We start from the raw sequence: 21,930 nt of genomic DNA, 5'->3' as shown, positions 1-21,930 counted from the left end.
TTAGAATTCTTTCGGAGCTTTTCGTTCGTTTTTGGAAGATTAAATCCGCGCCCATTCGCAAAAAGTAGTCAACTTCTGAACGATTCACTTTTCGAGGCTGATTCAAAGGATTTGCATCGGATGTTGACCGCACGAATTATTTCACTGATTCAGATGAGGTTTTTTACAACTTTTATGAGTGAAAGCATCAAACTCCCTTCGAACATTCGATTATACAGAGGTTCATTGGATGTAAAAAATGTATTGCAGAAAGTAACATTCAAACAATTAGTTACTATTACTTTAGCCGCAATGTAAATAATTATGACACCAAGGAATTTATATTGTATTGCTGGTAGTGCTAGACATGATCTCAAAAGTGACATTTGTGAAAATCGCAAACATTTAAGTTGTCTCAAAATTCATTAGATAATCGATATACGAGAACTGCGAAACCCTATATATGTAGGCCGAAAATTGTGGTGAATTGAAACAGCCTTGCTACGGAACACTTTATACTAATCTGTACTGCAAACACTTATCAAGCTATATAGATATTGAATTTTGAGACATGGGATATTGGAATTTATTGAAAATGTCGCTTTCAACATCAACATTATTTTCTCAACCTGACGTAGAAAGTGTCAAGCATTTTATCTGTATTTGCTTATACAGTGTGATAGACTTTTCTATCATTTGACAGAAATTAAAAACTTGATGGCACGACACCTATTAAGAGAGCTTGAGTTCAAGCAGTACTGCACATTTTTCATAAGAATTGTTGCAAATTCTATGAGGTAAAGAACTATTATTTAATAATAATCCTTATTCTGTACAGACGACTATAAAAAAATGTTTACATTATACTACTTGTACAGCAGATATTGCACAGCTCACCCTACACCCTACTTGTTAATTATGTGCTGTAGAATTGGTCACGCTATCGTTTGTAATTAGAACACACTTGCGGTGCGGGAGCAATCGTTGCAACACTCAAAATGCTGTACTGCTGTACCTGACTAGAAGCATTGACAGATATTATCTTTCAGGTACGCGGTGTACAAGAAAAAAGCATTTAATGCACACTTCAATTTATTGTTCAAAGTTCCAAACAGTCCGCCCACCTGCATCATATTTTGATACAAGTCTGACTTAATGCGTATTGAAGCTAATCAATTTATACTGATTGAAATAACTCATAGTTATAAGGGAATGAATTCTCAGTGAGGGTATTATAAACAACTGAAAAATTATTGATTTAACATAAGACAATTGCTTCTAAGCAACTCATTTATGTACAGAATCACTTTGTTTCATCAATATGGATATTCCGCGACACGAACTGAAGTACACAGCGTTTGCATAGGACTAAGTCAAGTCGTTCCCTGTTAATCTCTCCTTCCAAGGTGTTAAATCCAAGTTAGTCAGCCTTGAGCAGTTGGAAACTGGGTTTCTGTAGGGTCAAGTTAAACTCATTTAGAAAGTATTTCAGTTCAAGTATACATATATAAATTCATCACTTGGTTGTACAAGATGTGATTAATATAGTAACCGAGTTCAGTGCATGACCAGGAGACATAAATGACAGTAGAGCGGTCATTGATGGATGAATACGCAAACTCACAAGAAAGGATCGCTCAAGATAAAGGATCTTGGCTGCACTTGTTCGAGATGATCCCCGTTGTTGCACAGTAACATTGCCATGGAGCTCTTGCGTATTTCTTCCAGCTGTTCCAATGTAAAAGCTCCGGGTGTATTTCCGTTCTCGTACCAATATCTGTCACCTGTAGTTATAGGGCATGAGGGTAAGGTAAAAACATGCTAACAATAAGTGAATAATTACTACTCCAATTAAGTACTCAAGTCCACAGGCCCTCTTTGAATACACGTCGAGATCTTACCGAAGCGAATATTTCTGAACGTGCGACCGAGTAGACATGAAAACGTTGGACCTATTATGGATCCCTCAATGGGAGCCTCTGCGAAGGCTCCGGTAACGAGGTCGACATCCTTGACACTCCTACGGTAGAAATTCAAAACATGGGAGTCTATCACTAAAATAGACAAATGATCGGTAAGCACTTGCACTCATACTGTGGCATATTGAATTAAATTTACGTAGTAACTTATTGAAGGAATGTTGTTAACCGCCGCCTCAAACTAGGCAACGCATTTAAAGTCCTCACGAATGAGCTGAAATTGTCCGTGTTGACAAGATGTGGTAATTTGGCCAAGCAGTTGGTTCGTTGTTTACAGTGAAACTTCTCTTAACGGACACCTCACAACAACGGACAGTCTAAAAGTCTCCAGAAGCACAATTTACACGTTAATATTGTTTTGAATAGCGGACACTCCACAATAACGGACAATACTTTTAGTCCCAAAGATGTCCGCTATTGCGGAATTTCACTGTTTAACCTATACTGAAGGGTTCTGTGATGGGTAGGTCTGTTTTACCGATATCTGATTCCCGTAGCGGTGGGCAACCCAACATATTGTGTCGTTTACTCGGAAACACCCGGTATATTTAGTGTTCAAGTTTAATTCATGACCATAATTAATTGATAATACGGTAATGCACCTAATTCGTAGAAGGAGGATAATATTGAATAATACAGTAACTGATATACATGTTGTACCGACTAAATATGTATATCGAAAATTACGGTGACACAACTTTCCTCACATCATTATTTTACGAAATCACGTCTCGCCGTAGCATATTGAATATTCATTTTTCTCGAACGTTTACAATACATTACTTTACCTGATACACCCAATGTAACGTGAATAGGTACGTTCTGCGACACATACTGACTGATTATGGTATGTGTGTATGTATGTGACACTTTTAAATGTGAAACACGTATTTCAGTACCTGAGTACTGCGAGGAATAATTTTTACTACGGATGAATCGATCCAATTCCTATTTAATGATATTCTTTCGTGATTTATGACGTTTTTGGTTGATATTACGTATAATCATGACATATATGTAATATTGCCAAACATCTTGTCGAGAAATTCGAAAGTTCGCAGGATCCGCATGTCGATCCACGTCTCGTTGACAAGTGGAATTTATACGTGCAACTATCGTGTAAAGGGGTTACGTGGGTCTTTAACTTTCAAGAAATCCATTTTTCGTATAATTTTTTTTTTCCAACACAATAATAGATTTATTTTAATCAAACTTAAGGCATACGAGAGAATAATATTTGAACTATATTGCGTACAATTTTTATCTGAAAATTTAGCAGATTCAGTCCTTGCGAAGTGGTTCTCAGAAACCTAGTATTTCCGCAGTGAACACAATAATTCCTGCTAGCTTCACCTGAAATTATGAAGCCAAATATTTTCTGTTAGTAGGTGAGTATATAAGCTAGAAAATGAACGATGGATTTTTAAGACAAATTTTAATTTGAATTATAGGCACAGCTTTTTGCGAAAACGTACAATTTTAGGTATACTTTACACCATGCATTGCCCTGTAGAACAAGTTGTGATCGACGAAAAAAATCCCTTCGTTCTTTCTCTAGCTATGCTCACCTACTAGCAGAAAATATTTGGTTTTTTGATTCCAGATGAAACTAGCAGGATCATTTATAGAGTCCACCGCGAAAATACTGGGTCTCCGTAAACCACTTCGGAAAGACAGAATATTCAACATTTTTGGATAAAAATTTTACAAAATATAGTTCAAACATTATTCCGTTATGTACCTTACGTTTTATTGAAATGACTCTTTTACTATTATTAGAAAAAATTTATAGAAACAATGGATTTTTTGAAAGTTAAAGACCCACGTAATCCTTTAAGGCCACTGGTTTCCGTTACATGGTAACATGAAACGGAATAGGAGAAATGTAAACGGTGAGACGGTGATGTAAGACAGAGCCCGATAATGCCAAGGACATGCGACGCTCATCATGAACGGAACGCTGAATGCATTCTACTACAGTGTAAGTATGTATAAAATACCTGCTTAATTACGTATTCGTGCGATTTGGATTATTCAGGCTCCGTAACACTCTCACCTTCACCTATACCGTCCGATGCGATTACCTCGTTCGTGTTTTTCATTACATGTCGTATAAACAGACTAATAACAGACTCCCCTTAGATTTCGACGTTGCATTGCAGGTATTGTGTCGTGAAATAACGGAAAGTCGTGAACGCTCGGCAAAGTAAATACTCTAGTTGTTTATACTTGCCCGTATATGAGGCGTAACCTCCGTATAGCTTCGACGGATACCGTACCACGGAGATCCGCGAAGGTACTGACGTCAGGCATTCCGCAAAATGTCCTCCACTTCGTATAAGGCGGTAGACCGTGATCCCTGCCGCGTTGAATGAGCTGCGCAACAAGATCGATCGGATTCTCCGAAGATTTACCGTCGTGGAAGTATCGTCCAAGAAATATTTCGTTGAGTCCGGGAGGCATAGGTTTCCTAGAGTGGCTAGCTGTATTCGAAACAGAATTTCATTCAATTAGGTGCCGATGAAATAATCATACAAATGTATGCATATTTAGTTTTATTTTTCAATCCCATCATTTCTCATCAACGTAACTTCGTATGTCAGCGATCGTTACAAGATCCACAACGCATTGTTCATAGACCAAATTCAGCATGGTGCCCTATCAATATCTGGTTTTAATTGGCCAACTCAGTACTATGTGGCATCAACATTTGATCTACTTGTGGTCGTGTACAGTACATACCTTAAATGAAGGCTTCGCTACAAATCGTATAAAATTGTTTGGTCAGATTTGGTCACTGTAAAATTTCGTTCTCAAACAATTTAGTAATAAAATGTTCTGTCCAGTACTTAATCTAGAATATATTTCGCACCCCGGCGACGAGGGTGACACAACTAAAAAATTGTGATTTTTCAGTAGAAGCAAACTAATATGAGTAAAACCCTTGGACGCTTATGAAAGTTACATATTGCAGTTCTCTGCTCTTTGTCGGAAAATTTGTTAACTACAGAAAAGACACTTTTCAAGCTTGTATGATTCGGATGATGATAAATCATATGAAAAGATTCCTTAAATATACGAAAAGACATACGAATATCAATAACCATGTAAAACTTATTCAAATCCTGTATAGTTCTCATACGTTTTAATGCGGTTTTCTTTTTCTGCCGTCGGACTTGAAGTCTGTAGATAAGAATTTCAGCCATCGTCGTCATTCTTGGTTCATGCATATTGATAGCCGTCGATATTTAAAACTTACAACTATGTTATTTGGCTGCAGGATCGATGAATATTTAAATCTATTTCTCGTCTATCTCACCTGTTACCCCGGCGATCAGTCGATCGATTGCACCGGCTTCATAAAGTTCCTGCGGTGCGTAAAACGAAGAAAGTAAAGATCTTTCGCCAAACTTGACGAACTTTTTCGATCGCGTATCAACCAGATCGATGGTCTTGGGGGTGATTGCCGCGACGAAAAGAAGACCCACGGAAGCAGCCGCGTTTGACAATGTCGCATCTGTCTGCGGTTGATATCCCCAGAAGAAGCCTTCCACCTTGAGTCGAAGATTCCATCTAGACGCGACATCACGGAAGAGAAGCTTTTCAGCAGTCATGACTATTATAGATACTACATAGATGTATACAGAGTAGTTAGCGATAAAGTGGGGCATTTAAGGAAAGAACATGATTATGGTTTTTCCAATTATATTTTTCTATTCTTGTTTAATTAAACTTATCTTGCATGTTTCACTTTATGAGGTGAATAAAAACATCAGTTCTTGAAAAACACGTTTTTGTGTCTTGCGCGGCAGAGTGGCCCACGTTCAATGTAGTAAAAGATTAATAAAATGTTTCTCCACCAAGTTTTTCATGTGCTTCGAGTGCTGCACGCTGCATCAATCTCTCCTTTATTATGTTAAACTGACCATAGTTCCGTTTACACAAGAAATGTTGTCAGTATTGTCATGAAATATAATTTTCCAATGACTATTTCGAGTCGATATGAACAAAATCATTCTTTCCGTACCCCCGATAAGGAATCTATGATAAAGTGCGAGTTGAAGACGTTCTCATATCACATTATTAGCTATAATCTTAAACCGCTGACATTCATAGTGTAATATAGGAGACACAGGAGCCGAATGTAATGGGATACCCGGAACAAAGTGAGACAAGCTAAAGATTGATTTAAATGTTTTCTCTATTTTTTGGAGGCATCTCACTTAGCCCCGAAAAACATTTTTTTTTTTTTATTTCTTTATTGTTGGGCAACACAAGCAGTGAGATATTTTCTTCAACGATAGGTGAACCAGAAGAGGGAAATGTGCCAATATGACCTGCATGATCATATCGTTTCCGTAAGTGCCTCACGCAGCCTTCGTCTACCCAAATTTCGTCAAACTGACTCTGATTCGAAAAACTCTGAAACTTCCTTTCTGACCTTCTTCGTTTTCAAATAATCTATCGACGCGATTCATCGAAAATGTTTATTGCTTGTGACTGCTTGTAACGGTTTGTAGAAAAATTGCAGTTACATCAACCGAACTGCTGCACGTTTTTTTCTACATGCGGCAACGTTTTGAATACACGAATGATAAACATGCGAACCTGTCAAGCGCAGACTCGCCTAGGACAACTGGCAGGAATTCGTTGTAGGTGATGTGCTGTAATTCGGCAATCACGATTCGCCGAGCTTCCTCAAATAACGTGTCATCATTCCAGTGACAATTGAGGGACTCGAGTCGAGCTGCCACCTTATTGTGCTCTCGAATAAAGAGAAGGTGTATGAGAGCGAGACCCGGATGTTCGTTGACACGGGCATCGCCACTGTAAAAGCACGGAAACGCTGCGATATCACTCCGGCAGCTGCCCGGTATTGCAGAGGGCATTGGTAAATTTTTCCTTTGCGTTTTCAGGCGGCCTCCGACACCTGAGCGCAGTACTCTCGTCTTCGAATCAGAAATTCCATAGACCGAAGACAGATCCAGGTATGATGTTGCCTGGTTTATTTGCTGTCGCGGCCCTAACCTACAGCCCTATATAATGTGTGGTGATTACATTAATCAATCTTAGATGGCTCTATCGTGCGTACATGTACAATACTTTGGAAAAATCGTTTTCTGTAAATTACTTGCATTCATGAAATACATTGGTTGCACAGTATGAAACTTGAAATCGTATGTCAAAAGTATAATATATAGGTGTTTTCATGAATTTTGGGTGAGCTATAAAAAAAGCTCGCACCCAGATTCCTTATGATATATCTATTCCCTTCCTACAATTAGGTATGTAGGGGAAAGTAGGCTACCTCGCGCCGCTAAGTAAATCGTTCCACTCTGTGAAAAGGAAAAGTCGTTCCTCGCATTAGGTTCATTGATAATAAATAATAATTCAGCGCGCGAGCCAACGTACATATCCTCCTTTACCGCGAAGAGAAGCTTGTGGCCTGTATGGCGAAAATATCGTCACATATTTCTCTCCTCTCATGATGAATCACGACATTTGACAATTTTAGTTGAAACGTAATTTCCGAGAGCTTTCATTTAAGCTATATATCGATGCAATCGGTGCACCGAGAGACCAGATATAACAGTTGTAATATTTCCAACGTCGTCGAAATTGTCATTTCAGTCAAGAATTTTCGTCGACCGTCGTCTAGTCGACTTTCAGAATGGATAACATGACATACGCTTGAACTGTACACATATACGACATATGAGTATGTACACTGAAAATAGCTCCACCCGTGAAGTTTAAGACACACGTAATAGAATAAAAGCTGCAGAGCCATCTGGGGTACCAGGGTCGTTTTCCATGCAATTCAAAAGTAGTTTTATCACATGGCAAATAAAATGGCCCCTCAAATACATCTAACCCCGAATTCTTAATTTCGTTCATAATTCTATATTTGTAGTGTTCATTTATTATAATTGCGAAGAAGTGCAGATGTACTTGCCAGTAAGGATTTTGATTTCACTACTTTTTTGAAGGTAGGGTATTGTTGCTGGTACTCATTTGAATGAACATTGTCATTTTGGTTGTTTCTAAAGTACAAAGTGAATTTTTATTGAAGGTTTCCACTTTAATGTACTTAGCACAAGCTAGGTTTTTGTACCAGAGGTGCTTTTCGGGGAATGGGACATACACTGCTTACCCTATACGTCCATCATTTCTTAGAGAGTTATACGATATAGCTCACTTTTCCCTACATATGTATGTATGTATGTACGTAAATACAGTGCATTTAGAAATATACCTCGGAGATGTTTCCGGGATCCGGGGCCGACCGTGTATACTCCATACAGTGGGTCGCCGTGTTGTCGCCAGTCTTTATAGGAAAGCACTCGGAATGAAAGTGTTCATAGCTGACATCGCAGCACTTGAGCTTCGTTCCGTCGGGCAGTTCGACCTTCGGTGTGTGAGACAAGTCGTACGCGATGAACTGACCGAATAACGCCGCCAGGGCCATCAAATGTGGATGTGGCTGATCCGGTAGACCTGAGTGGACACCCAGCGATACATCCCGGGCACTCGGGAGATTCAAGAACCGGGGAAGCGATACGCCGTCCGCGTATTCAGCCGGCAAGAGTCTGACATATGACTCAAAAGCAGTACCCCAATTGGAGTGTTTGGGGTTGTTACACCGACCCGACTGGCTTCTGTACTTCATCCTACTCGGACAAATCATACTCTCACAACTCTCGATTATTTCGAAAAATTCCTCAGAGTTGCTGTCGCATAGTCCGAATGCCGCCGGTCCCATTGAAGGTAGGATCGCGACAGCCTCGTGCGGTGTCATATTCATAGCTGCCACTAACATCATCGCAACGGTTTCTGATCGAATTGCCCTGTGCGTGAGATTTCTGACTTCCGGAAGGATCGTATGTGATGCTCCTAAATACCAAGCAGGTGTACCCTGAGTCAGGTGAATCTTCGAGGCAAGTATGCCAGCCTCCATCTGGTCGTACCGTGCGCTCAACGCGTTGGCGCGCTTACCCAGCTCTTGTAGCATACGTACGGGTAGGAGAGTCCCGTGCACAAGCACCGAAATGGTCAAAAGCCAACTGTGAGTGATATAGAACTAGCTACGTTGAACAAGGTACTGATATTTGGTAGTTACGGTTGTTCAGTTTAATACAGGTACCTAGTTGCATTTTGACGTGACAACGTCTTAAATTAGGTTGCGGCTGGGAGTCACTTATGAAAAAGTGTAACGCCCGGTAACGTTACGATGAGTCACCGAACGAGAGAGAGGCCCGCCGAATGCCTTGCGTCTCTCTCCCACTCAACTATGATCGGTCTGCCGCGCGCGCAGCACTAGAGAATTAGGCGCATTGAATTGGCGCATGCTTGTGTCTCTGTCTTTGTCTTTCTCGAACGTTCTTGGCGTTGGAAAAACAAGAAAGCGTCATAATACAAGTTCACACGTGTGGTTAAAGTATCGTCAGCTGTGTCTGTAGTGAAAATGTGGAGTGCTTAGATTCGTCATTTACAACAACTACAACAATAAAGGTAAATAATTGTACACTATCGACTTGACTTTCGCAAGACACATTACAGCAGAAACACTTCCTTTCATTTCATATTTCTCCTATCATCGTCCTATCCTCAACAAAATCACTCAAATAGGAATTAGTTAAGTTTAAGTTTACATGTACAATGTTTTAGTAAACAAAATATATTTCTATAGTTAAAATTTGTGCAATTCTTATTTTCATTCAATTCCTTGTTCCTATTGTGCAATTTAATTATATTCATATCAATACATATTCTACCGAGAAAAAGACGTTGTCACGTAAAATCTTCGCCCGTAAAACCGTCTTTACAGGCAACCATTTTTTTTTTTTACATACATATCTATGGGTATATCGTTCACATGCAGCGAAACGAATTATTGTCAGCTTTGTCGAAGATGCCAGATCCACTGTTTCTCTTCTACTAATTACCATCTTCTTCTCTTTTCTGCATCGACCCAGACCGATTACTCCGAAACTAAACAAGATACGAAAAAATGTTTCTTACAAAATAATCAAGGTTCGATGTGGGAAAGAACGTGAACGCATCAGTTTTTTTGCAAGTGGAGCCGCCGAGGTCACGTGAAGGTCAACTTGCTTTTTTCGAACGGAACATTTTATCTTTTTTATCGCCATTTGAAAGAGCGTCAAACAGTACTTACGTACTTCTCACTTGAACTCGACCGGTGATGAGATATGAGCTGGTGGAGCTGCTACGAAGCAAGGTAGGTACGGGTAATTCGTCGGTTTCGTGGAATTACTTGCGGACTCGAGTATTCTAATCTAATACCCAAAGTTATCAGGATAGTTTTTTATCTGGTGTCTGCGAGGTTAGATAAAGGGCAATTGATTTGTTTGTATCGTATTTTATTTATTTTTTATCAATTAGTTACCGGTACCTTGCTCTGTAGCAGCTTGACCGGCTCGTTCTTTTCAATGCAAAATTTGACACCCTTGTAGATGCTGACGGAAAACACACACTGTTCCATTTGGAAAAAGCAAGTTGACCGTCGTATGACTTTGATGGCTTCACTTACAAGAATCCAATACTTTCATGTTCCTTGCCCCATCGAACCATGAATATTTTGTGTGAAACACTTTTTCGTATCTTGCTTAGTTTCAGAGCATTCAGCATGGGGCGATTAACAATAAAACGAAACCGAGAACGGCTGAACGGCTTTAAAACTTTGAGTCGTATAAAATATGATGTATACTACGATACCGGGATTTTCTCTGGCTCTCCAGTCCACGGATTTTACCCTGACAAGGACTATTATGGGTCGGACCACCCTGATCACACGGAAAGCATGCCACCAAGGAATACCTATAACTTCGGCAATTCTGCGAATTTTAACGCTGGCGATCGCCTTAATTGTAGGTAAAGGTTCAAATTTAATTATACGAGGGGGGAAAATCTATTTTCCGAAAATCACAGGATGTTCGGACCCCATGAGGTAATTTCAAGGTGAGGCCAATTTTATGAATGGAAACCCGTGTTTTTGCCACCGGAAATATAAAGCACGGAAAATTCTACGATCGTATATAACATTGGACATTGAAAATTTTGATCTTTGCAGGTCATCTCAAGGTCGAACGCTCAATTTTGACGAATCTTTGGCTCACCCTAATATGTATATGTATATATCTCTCTATATTATAAAGATATCTCGCCGCCGCCGTGTCAGGGATCCTGCGTATATGCCCTCTGATCTTACAGATTTAACGTCGAACCCACGTATATGCCCTTATACCTTGTAAGATTCCCTTCACCCTCCCTTTCCCCACCCCAGCCATTCCATCCACCGCCAGCCCTCCCCCTATTTAATCTTTCACCCTTTGATCTACGAGCTTCAACTTTCGACCTTCAACCTTCGATTTTCGATCTTTGACCTTCGATTTTCGACCTTCCATTTTCGACCTTCGACCTTTACAACGCTTATGCCCTCATGGCTATGACGATTTAACCCTTTACCCTACGTATATACTACTATACATGTGAAGATTTAACCCTTTACATTACGTATATACGATTACAGCTATACTGATTCAAGCCTTTACCCTACATATCTACGGTAACACCTATGAAGACTTGACCCTTCACCTTCTGCATATACATCCATCTAGAAATCAGGGCTTCAACACTTAACCCTTTACACATATACATCCCTATACCTAAAAAAATCTGACCCCTTACCGCCTTCTCTCCACTCTTCCATCAAAACTCGATAATGGTGGTTGACGCGCGGAGCGCGCAGGGAGGCGAAGCTGTCCTCATATATATGTGTGTAGGTGTAGGTATATGTATACCTATACATAGGTATATTGATGAAGCCATTAAAGAACATTGATGAAATAGAACATTCTCCAAATGGTTACTCCTAAGATTTGCAATAATTCACAAAAATTCTTTTCAGCTGATCAAAAAAATAGAGCAGCTGACGCTTATAGGATCGCGAAGAATTTTCCGTACACAGATTCATGCGTAGGGATTCAAATCTAGCCGACCACATTTTTTTACAACGATGGATGATACGTTAAGAGATGCAATATCGGTGCATTGTACCACGTTTCAAATGTACTGAGTATAAGCTGAACGGTGTTTAAGCTGAATTGTGAAAATTGAATTCGTTTTCAAAATTACAAATTCCTTTTACGGGTTAAAATTGTGGTAATTCAAAAGATATGAAGCCTGGATCGATCGTGATTAGTGTACATTTGGAACGGATCAAAACTTTTCAATGTTTCGCGTAATTTCATTACTGAGAGTTTGAGATTTATCTATGCGTATGGGGTAATACGTATGTACAATACAGTACGCTTCTCATGAATGCATCAGCATGTTGAAAACACCGTCAAAAACAGAAAAAGGTCAATGAAGCGTATAATACAAGCAATCATTTTCTGGTGCTTATTCTGCACATTTTGACTCGCTGAATCAAAAGGTTTCAGATTAGGTCTGATGTACCGAAATTTTTTCCCACTTTTTAAACATATTCCGTTAAATAACGCTACTGGTTTTATTTCTTCAAGCAACTACCTTGCACAGTGTAAGATGAATATGATTTTAAATTATATTAATGATCAATTAAAAAGTGATTTGATAATTCCAAGCACAAGCGTACGCTATCCTTACGTTAGACGATGTGTAGACGTGAAAAAAGGGAATGTATGTATACAGTATACATTAGCATAATATAGTAGGTATAAGTGATACTTACCGCAACGCCAATCCAATTACTTTGAAATCCATGTCATTCATCCTATCAACACTTTCGACAAGAAATTTTCATTTGGTGACAGTGTTTTCGCAAAGAACGAGAAGCAAGATCCCTAGGACACGATTTTCTTTATTCAGATTCTTGATTTGCCACAACGACGAGCAACCTGCACTCTGCTGACTGCGAGTGTAGAGAGCAATTGACCGAATCCACCGAACCGAGACAGAGGCTTGTGATGAGAACGAGGCTAAGGATTGCACAGATTACATTCACCCGTAGTATAGACGGTGGTCCTAGACATCATCCGCTATTATACTAGTGTACGCTATATGTATCTGCATATACATCATACGCATATTACAAAACAAGTGGTTACGATCGGGGCTTTAGCTGCGAGAGAGTGGGATTCAAGTACAAGAGAAGAGGTTACATCCCTGTATGCGTTCGTGTGGTATATGTGAGTAAGAGAGGTCCGGGCAAAGTGGGACCCGTAAGAAAGGAATAACGTTAGACCGATTTTGACACCGTAATTTGTTTTCCTTTGGCCTAAAAATACTTTTCAAGCGTTACCGATATTTTTTTTAAATCTCATTCGTTTGTACAGTGGGTCAACTATGACCGACGGAGCCCACTTCGCCCGGCTCTGACCACATACACCAGGAAGGAGGAGGAGACAGGATGAGTCACAACTCGATAAGTGTATTGCCATTGAGGTTGTGCAGGGTTCAGGACTGCCAAACTTTCGGTCACTATTGTACGAAGTACCTTTGACGAACGAAATTCAAATTCAACGTTATAGAATCCATTTTGCATAAAGATTGGCCGCTACGGTTACCGTGGACGTTATTGTTAATTGGAAATCCCCAAGCTCGTTTACGACAAGGCACGTAAACCGTTTACAGATTTAGAATTAGTCGTGATATTCGATGTTCCGTTGGCCGAACCGCTTTCGTGAAATGGACTGCCTAACAATGAATCGTTTGCGCTTGGATTCGAGTAGTGCTTCAGTAGCCGAACATATCTTAGAAATATATTTTAAACAAATAAATGAAATTGCAATATATTGAACCGGGGTCCAGCGAGGCCGATATTAGCTGTAGGCACTGTTAACACGTTGTTTTTGCAAAATAGAGGATGAAAAACAAATAAAATAGGGCAAAGCGACTTTGACGGGTGCATCCTATCTTGCTGTAATGAGGCGAAAAAGGACAGTACTATTGACTTGTTTCAATTTAGGAATAACAACGATTGCACCCTATTTTGTTAAGAATATGGTTAGCTTTCGCAAATATAAAAAGTGTATTACCTTTCATCGGGGGATACGGGAATTCCGAAAATTTAAAAATATGATATTTTCGAGAATCCCAACATTTTCGGGAATCCCCAAGTTTTCGGATATTTACGGATTTTCGGAAATCCCGGGAACCGTCCCGAAATCAATACTTTTTCGCCGACCCGATCCGAAGAATTCTGGTACATGCACAGCCCTAATTACCGTTACTCTTGTATATAACTCATTATTGTATTATTGTTATTATTATAATGTGAATCCTATATCATCAGTTAGATTGGCTATCATTGAACGGTATATAGTTCGAGTGAAAAAACAATGTAAAGAGCGAACAATATGTTGTTTTTTTGTAAAAAGTACATCAGACGTGCTAAGAAACGATTTAAAAATCTGAATCGATCTGTACGTATTTTAGATTTTATTTTAAACGAACTGTCGTATAAATCACGTGATATGTCGTTTTGTTCGTGAAATACAAAATTATAAAGGACTTAGAACAATTGGGTCACTTCCAATTTTTTGATAGTTCAATTCTACGCAAAAGATACCCCCAAAAAGAAATCTTTCAAATATGTGACACTGTTACTTCATATAGCTAGAAATGAAGGTTAAGCATCCCCATAAGCGTTGACTCATCACTCCCTGAAGGCACATCAATTAAAGGGACTCTAAGGAACCGATAACTTCTGACTACGTCTCTCATTTCAGGACTATTTTTCCATGTCATGACTACTGAGATACTTACAGGGGCATCAAGACTATAGATATACTGACCAGCCCCCTGGCACTCAAGCCACATTCCTGTCCCCCGAATATCACCAGCCGCTCCGTGGCGCTGGCAGTATTCTGCGGCGTCTCGCTGCCATCAGCTGCTATCAGCTGTCACTACGGCTAGCTTGCGCCGGCAAGGAGTGTCAGGGCGCAAGAGGGGGGAACACCGAAATATGCCAGCGCCATGCAGTACGAACTATATGTATATGGTGATCATAAGCGGTGACAGTTCCCTATATGGAATGAATAAGAGTGCCAGGGACCTGGTACTGACAGTCAATCCAAGCGACGAAAGCAGATGTTTAACAAGTGATCCTTAGGTACATAATTATGAACAGAAGCACATCTCCTTTCAGTAATTGAATTAGTTTAACAAACTCCAACTTTACACGAAATATGTAAAAATATCTGAAATTGATTATTTATCATTTATTTCTCACCAAGAATTCTACGATTCATTGTTTGTAATATTGTTTCATTACCACACTAGGTTTTAGGTACGTGCATCATCTGTATTGTCTAATACCGCACCACTATATGCTAGATCCCAATAGTGCTCAACTTGATGTTTTTTGAAGTGTTCCCTTGCCATTTTTTCGATTGGGCACACCTTGAATTTTACCTCGCCAAAGTGTCGCTGTTTGCTTGTACCCTCCCAAACCAAAACACATCTATTAGGCACCTCGTTTCCATCATTATCCTTGACGATATCCTCTTCCCATTTTATTCGCCGTACCATCAAACGTTTATACTTGCTCAGTTGTTTAGCTCCACCCTCAACTACGACTACATTGCAGTCGCGAAACAACATCACACACCCGGTCAAGTATAATTGTTTGGCATTTGTTTCCACTTTGAACTTTTTCGATGCATTATTAACTAGATCTCGTATCCTGAAATAATTCATTTGAATATAGTTCTATGAACGTGGCCATCCCCATGTGCAGGGTATATATCAATGGATTACCTGTAAACTGCTACGTGTACTCCAAGGGTGGTATCCTCTTTCAGCTTACGAGCTTTTTTCTCGCGTCGTTGTTCCGCAGTAAGTCGACGCGCCGCGTTTGCATCCTCATGAGCCTTTAATCTCTTTGCCATCTGTTGGCGTACGTGAGCCTCAATTTTTGTGGGATCCTGTACAGCTTCTGTACCCAAGACACGCATTAAATTAGAGATTCTCAGCTTTGGCTCAGGCGGTGGTTCCAAACCCAGGCGGATCTTCTCTTGTTCCTCTTTCCATGCTTCTCGTCGGTTCTGCCGACGTAATTTTTTACGCTCCTTCTTTGTCAGAAATACTGGCATGTAGATTGGCTTGAGAGGATCAGCTGTAAGCAAACGAAAAATAGATCGAAGACAATTAAAGTTGGTCATATTAATATACAAGCAGGTAATTCGTGAGCAAATGAAAACTCTGCAGTTACACACATATGTGATAAATATGGTTATTGGTAAATAGGGCAAGGATTTGAATTTCTCTGAAGATATTTATTCAAGGTACTGTGAGCTATAACACTCTTCCTTTGAGGATTTCAATTTTCATAATGCAACCGGAAAGCAGCTGAAAGTACTATTACAAAAAATCTGATCGTCCAGAGTTTCATAACTTACTTGGAGGCCGCATTTGCGTAGGATGTTCAACCAAGTTTGTAATGGCAGAAAACTTGATTGGCATTTGTTCTTCGTCATCTGTGTAACATCCAGTAATAATAACCGAATCCCACCATTCAACATTGGGCACATCTTCGTTCATGGCCTCGGTCTTGGGGGCAATCAGTGCCAGTTTTGTTGCCGAACTGATACCGGTTTTTCTGGCAATTTGTGATATTTCGTTTTGTAGTTTTTCCAATTGGGCTTTCATACGTATTCTATCTGCCAACTGTTGAAACTTCCCAGGCTCGTGAAATTTTAAGGCTCTCTTGTTTCTTTGGGCTGGCTTTGCACCGATCCGACTATCAAAAAAATGCGTATCCTGCATCTCCTCTGGCCCCTTAGAATCCTGCAGCTGGGCTTTGAATTCTTCCCGTTTCTTTGCTCGAATATTGGCTTTCAGCGTAGGAACTACCTGGGTGAGTTGAACTTCTTTTCCTGTAATATCGACTGTTCTCCCAGATTCATCCAATATCAAGGGTGTTGGCTTATCAGGGACTGGCAGGCTTCCCAATAATCCCGAACTGAGTTTATTCCTAATTTGAGCCTGAAGTGCAGCAATCTTCCGAGCTTTGTCAGAATCATTTTTACTCAACAGTCCCTGATTGTACATACTCCCTACGGACGGCATGGATTCGCGAGCTCGGAACAAGGGTCTGACTGGCGGCATATCATCTTGCCGTATCGCCTTTAACGCCCGTTTGCGCTCCTCGATCTCTCTTTGAGCATTCATCATCATTTGTTTTATCTATAAAAAAAAATGTAGCAGAGGAGGAAAATGAGGAGATGAAATTGTTAACCAAGCATTGATGAATGTTAATCGAATAGTGATAAGAAAAATCAGTAAATCAACTGAATCGATTTAATTGGATGAAAAAAATTAAGTTCCTTAGCGTAAGCGAATCTACATTTCGTGGGTACCATTTTTTTCGTTGATCCAAGTCAGCGATAATGCGACTAACTGCAAATACTTTTGCTGATTTAAACGAATGTATCAGTCGAAACAATAAGAAAATGGTTTCCATACATATGGTAAAATAAATTTATCTACAAACACAAATAGGCTAATAAATTTACCTACTTTCAAATATTTTGTTGAAAAAAAAACCACGAAACTCTAACGTTCGTGGCAGCTGGGAAAACATAAAGGTAATGAAATCGATATTTTCTGTGTGTTGAATTAATGACATGAATAAAATATTTATGTCGAGCATGTCATTATTCAACTGTACTATGTCGTTGGCTTTTTCAGTGCAGTTAAATTGTTGAAATATTGATGAAATCCTTGCATTTTGTACATAATCTTTTCATGTCTGCTGGCAATAGCTTCATATCACTGAGATAAGTGTATTTCGTCATCTAAGTGAGCCAAAGTTAACCCGAAATCTATGCGATAGTTTGGCATAGTGGCAACAGATGTACGATTAGGTGGTATGATAAGTATTAGTGAGCAATCCCCGATTCGAATCCTGATCAAAATCATGCAGCCTTTAATCAGAAACTAAAAATGTGATTTATCCAACTTGCAATCAATTATAAGTTATTTGCAATACTGAAAAATCCACCAACTGTCGTAATTAGGCTAAAAATTTTATTTTCATTTTTGATCAGAACCTTTTCAAATGATTGCAGGACATCCTTTCATTCCATGATTCAGTCTCGTCAATCGAAATATACAGTAATTCTAATAAAACATAACCTTACTTTATAACCTGAGCATTTTTTTATCTGAATGATATGAGACTCAAGTTAACAAGTAAGTTGTTTCAATAGATGATTGAAACACTATACTGAACTGAATGTTCAGTTGCTTGTACCTAGCTGTGATTTTTCCAACCGAATATTCAGTTCCGACGACTACAATTTTTTGAAACAAACAGAACATGATCCTGCATTCATCAAACATTTGTTGGATCAAGAAGTAGGATATTCAGATTAACAAAATGATTTTTATATCAACTATAGAATAGAGATCGTTCAACTTAATATTCCGTTGACTGTACATCCTCTTACTTGTGTTAAATAATAATAAAGTCAACAGAAGTAATTTTTATTTAGTTTGAGCAGCTTATAAATTGTTGTAACCAAATATTCGTATCGCCGTCCGTGAATGCCGCATTTAGTTGATCGAAACAATTTTTTTGATACAAAGCCTTTTTGCCCTCAGTTCGGGTACTAGACAGTGGATTTATAAACTTAAATGTACCTTGTCAGCAGACAATTGTGCTTCTGTAGGTTTTTCGTTCATGAAATCGTCTTCTTTTGTTTTCGGTTTCTTTGCATCTCTGTCCTTATCCTTGTCATCGGTATGAGGACGTTTCTTACTCTTTTGGTTAGCTTTGGTGTCATCGTATATTGAAAATATTTTTTCCATCAACTTGGTAGCCTTCTTTTCTTCCAAGAGTGCCGAAAGTTTGTCTAAAACATAAATTGTCACATACCACATACACAAGTTGTAAAAAATGTTTTGACATGCCATCAGAAGATGAATACTTATCTCAAGTAAATTGACTAAACGCTAGGTAGTAGCGTTTCATTGAAAACTTGAAATCACTGAGTGAAAAGGATAAATGAATGAGCGACACAGTTCAATGGTTATAGTTGTAGATCAGTTCGAATGTCGGTGATATAGAGAAACTTACCAGCAGTTTTACGCTTGTCGTAGCCCGAAGTGATGCAGTTTATAGCGGTAGTAACAATTGACGGCTCTCCAAAACCCAGAAACTTATGTACTGCCTTCTCTATTTGAGGCTTCATATCATCTATCTCTTTGCGGGTTAGATAAGCCATTGTAATAAGTTGTGCAACTGGAATGTCAAGAAGTAGCAAAAAGTCAATTTGAAAACTGCAAAGAATTACTCGTTGAACCCCAAAGAGAACAAGATACGGACGACGTTGTTGTATCATTCAGCCCGCACGTGAGTAACCGAAAAGTAAGGCAGGGTAAAATGAAAAATACATTCCACACAGAAAACACTTGATAAGAGTCTTAACCGTGACAAAAACTGCTTAGACCGCAGAGGTTAGATTTGTACTAAAACCAGCCATGTTTATACTATGGGTGTATTCCGAAATATACTCGCAGTACTGCAAGTACTAGCAACCGCGTTCCGAAACCGCGCGACAGCTTCCTGCCGCCAGTCAGTGACGTCTGAAATTTGTGACGTATTGACTGTGACTACTACGGTCTGGGACGTGAGGCAGTTGCAGTCAGTGGTTGCAGTACTTGAGAGATGGCCGCGTCCTCGGTGTAGCGTTCCGCTTTTTCTGCGACTGGCAACTCGAAGTAAAAACGGAACGCAGTTCGCAGTTGACTGCGTGACGTCACGGTTGGCAGTACTGGAAGTACATTTTGGAATACACCCAAATCCCGAGATCGCTAGAAAGAGATGGCAGTATATCAACTGCGGGTGTGAGACAAAGATAGCACCAAAAAACGGTGGAATCGAGGTTCTGGGGGCTTATTACGGTTTTTGGATTGGGTGAAAATGACGAATGTGAGCGGCTCACCCTATTTCGGTCAATCTCACCTCCTGAAAGTGCGAGTTTCCTCGCGCGAGCTGACTCGACACAAAATTTAATGCGAGAAGGTGAAATTGAAGTGAGTTACACCCGTATTCATAGTCCTTCCTTGACAGAACAAGGAGCCTTATTGGCCTCCTTCTTTCAAAGCAGATCTCGAGCTTCCTTGAGGAAAGCTTCGGCACTGCGATTGGCAGTTTCGTTTTATATAAATTGACTGCTAGTACTAAAAATTCCCTAGGAAAGAGACAGAGCTGTCCATGAACTCGGCAGCGCAAATGAGATAAAAGATTGCCGACAGTACTGTCAGTCAATTTTCGAACACGGCCAAACTGTAACGAAAGTCTAGTGACATTTGTAAAACAAACAGCGCCATCCGACGTCACGTCCGCTAAAACCAACGCGCAAGTGTACACCCCCACGAAAGTGTAGAAAGTGTAGCTAGTGTAACATCCGACCGGAACGACCGTATGTTTTATCGACTATTATTACTGCATGTTACTTTTATCAACTAACCAAACTCGAAGTACGAGAATCTTGTAACCATAAGAAATTAAAACAACTGTCTAACTATTTGGAATATCCCTAGATGGAAATAACTATGAAATTTACTAGCCGAGGCTTAAAAACCATGTTACGAGATCTTCGTACTACAGAGAACTATAATACTATTATGCGTTATTATATATCATATTAACACTATAATTAACTAACACAATTATACCCAATTATTATATAGCACTCAACAATGCCATTTGTGCATTTGGAGCTGAGAGCTATACTATAAGCAATATACGCTTTACTATATAGCCTGGAGTATAGAAGACTGTAAAACCATAGATAAACGCATAACCAATATAATGTAAAGATAGCACTGCTGCAATAACCCACAAAACCAGAGACTGCAAAACCATCAAACCGTGAATGCTAATTACCCAGCATGAACTATACCTTATTCCGCAACGCCGTATTGTAGGCAACACGCGCTACGTTTTGAAGGCAATGCAGATCTCCAATGTGGAACCATACAGAGCCTTACCTAGAGAATACATTAGGAAACTTACCGACGAAACGAAAACGTTCTAGAAGCTTCCAAGCCGATTCATATCAATATAAGAATGAACAACTACAGAAGGGAATCATATACAAAAGCACACATGTAAACCTGCTCTAAAGCTATGAATCATCAAACTACTAAATACTCTAAATCTGTTAAGATAATTATAACACAAACAACTAAGGATATTCGCAGCAGCGCGATTCTAACAATGTTAAACAAATAACAAACTATGTTCATAAACAATAGCTATTGTACTCCAGGTTAACAACGACAGTAGTCGACTATAATACATATGTAATTCTATATAGATATAGCTGTAAAACTAACAAACGACAGGTAACCAGAATGAAATATGGGCTTTGTAACGAACAAGATAGCAAAAACATTAAGAGGTAGGCAGGAAGAAGTTAAGTGGCTGAGGGGCGCCAGAAAGGGGGCTGGCGCCACAAAAGGGGCTGGCGCCACAAAGGGGGCTGGCGCCACAACGAAAAGCCCACGCAGTTCGGAGAACTACGGAACCGAGTCCACGCACCTACACCACCGCACCAAACAGCGATACACCATACGTAAAAACCTACGATATAGTAATAGCTAAAGAACTAAGATAACGGGCGTGTATGCGCGAGGATGTCGTGACCTAATTAGAAATTCCTAGAAAAAGAGGGGAGGTGCGCAAAGGTGACCAAAAAACTAGAGAGGGGGATCGTTCTGCGCAACGATCGACCCCTATAAAAAGGGCGACCGATCACTCGATCGCTCTCTTGTGTTTCTACCTCCAGATTCGTCATCTAGTTCCGGTACAGTCTCGCGGTAAAATCCTTTAGCCTTTTGCATTAAAACTTTCATACAACGTTACTCTGCCCAAAAGTTCAGCGAACTTAAAATCCATTTTGTCATACTAAGTTTAAGATCTTACAAAGTGTAACTCTGCGTTTGTGACTTTTAAATA

At 39.6% G+C, this 21,930-nt stretch overlaps 2 protein-coding genes and 2 long non-coding RNA genes across 13 annotated transcripts; 2 read left to right on the top strand and 2 right to left on the bottom strand.

Moving 5' to 3' along the window:
* Positions 1–772: 772 nt before the first annotated feature.
* Positions 773–13,311, bottom strand: LOC124307212 (peroxidase-like). Of its 10 annotated transcripts, XM_046768699.1 has the most exons (9): positions 12,691–12,970; positions 8,215–9,022; positions 6,567–6,994; positions 5,278–5,531; positions 4,192–4,441; positions 2,110–2,172; positions 1,881–1,999; positions 1,604–1,763; positions 773–1,432 (listed from the first exon to the last, which is right to left on the bottom strand). In XM_046768699.1, the coding sequence occupies exons 1-9, from the start codon at positions 12,729–12,731 to the stop codon at positions 1,348–1,350; spliced, it is 2,208 nt and encodes a 735-aa protein (XP_046624655.1). In that variant the 5' UTR covers positions 12,732–12,970; the 3' UTR covers positions 773–1,347. The 10 variants fall into 10 exon arrangements, 6 of the variants coding, with proteins under 6 accessions (XP_046624655.1, XP_046624656.1, XP_046624658.1 ...); XM_046768700.1 differs by lacking the exon at positions 2,110–2,172 and having other exon boundaries at positions 12,691–12,967; XR_006908764.1 differs by lacking the exon at positions 773–1,432 and having other exon boundaries at positions 2,166–2,172; positions 12,691–13,277.
* LOC124307231 (uncharacterized) lies at positions 2,271–5,423 on the top strand. The gene is made up of 2 exons (XR_006908772.1): positions 2,271–3,939; positions 5,239–5,423. It is a non-coding gene; the product is annotated as an uncharacterized LOC124307231 (long non-coding RNA).
* On the top strand, positions 9,379–21,903 carry LOC124307232 (uncharacterized). Its single transcript, XR_006908773.1, has 3 exons — positions 9,379–9,390; positions 13,559–13,561; positions 21,774–21,903. It is a non-coding gene; the product is annotated as an uncharacterized LOC124307232 (long non-coding RNA).
* Positions 15,162–19,508, bottom strand: LOC124307216 (U4/U6 small nuclear ribonucleoprotein Prp3). Its single transcript, XM_046768709.1, has 5 exons — positions 19,042–19,508; positions 18,606–18,817; positions 16,361–17,147; positions 15,720–16,077; positions 15,162–15,645 (listed from the first exon to the last, which is right to left on the bottom strand). Exons 1-5 carry the CDS (start codon positions 19,304–19,306, stop codon positions 15,246–15,248), a joined length of 2,022 nt encoding a protein of 673 aa, XP_046624665.1. The 5' UTR covers positions 19,307–19,508; the 3' UTR covers positions 15,162–15,245.
* Positions 21,904–21,930: the final 27 nt, after the last annotated feature.

The sequence above is a fragment of the Neodiprion virginianus genome, chromosome 6, assembly GCF_021901495.1.
Source record: "Neodiprion virginianus isolate iyNeoVirg1 chromosome 6, iyNeoVirg1.1, whole genome shotgun sequence".
NCBI classification, from domain to species: Eukaryota; Metazoa; Arthropoda; class Insecta; order Hymenoptera; family Diprionidae; genus Neodiprion; species Neodiprion virginianus.
The sequence above is the reverse complement of the archived record's forward strand: the minus strand, read 5'-3'. Positions and strand labels throughout refer to the sequence as shown.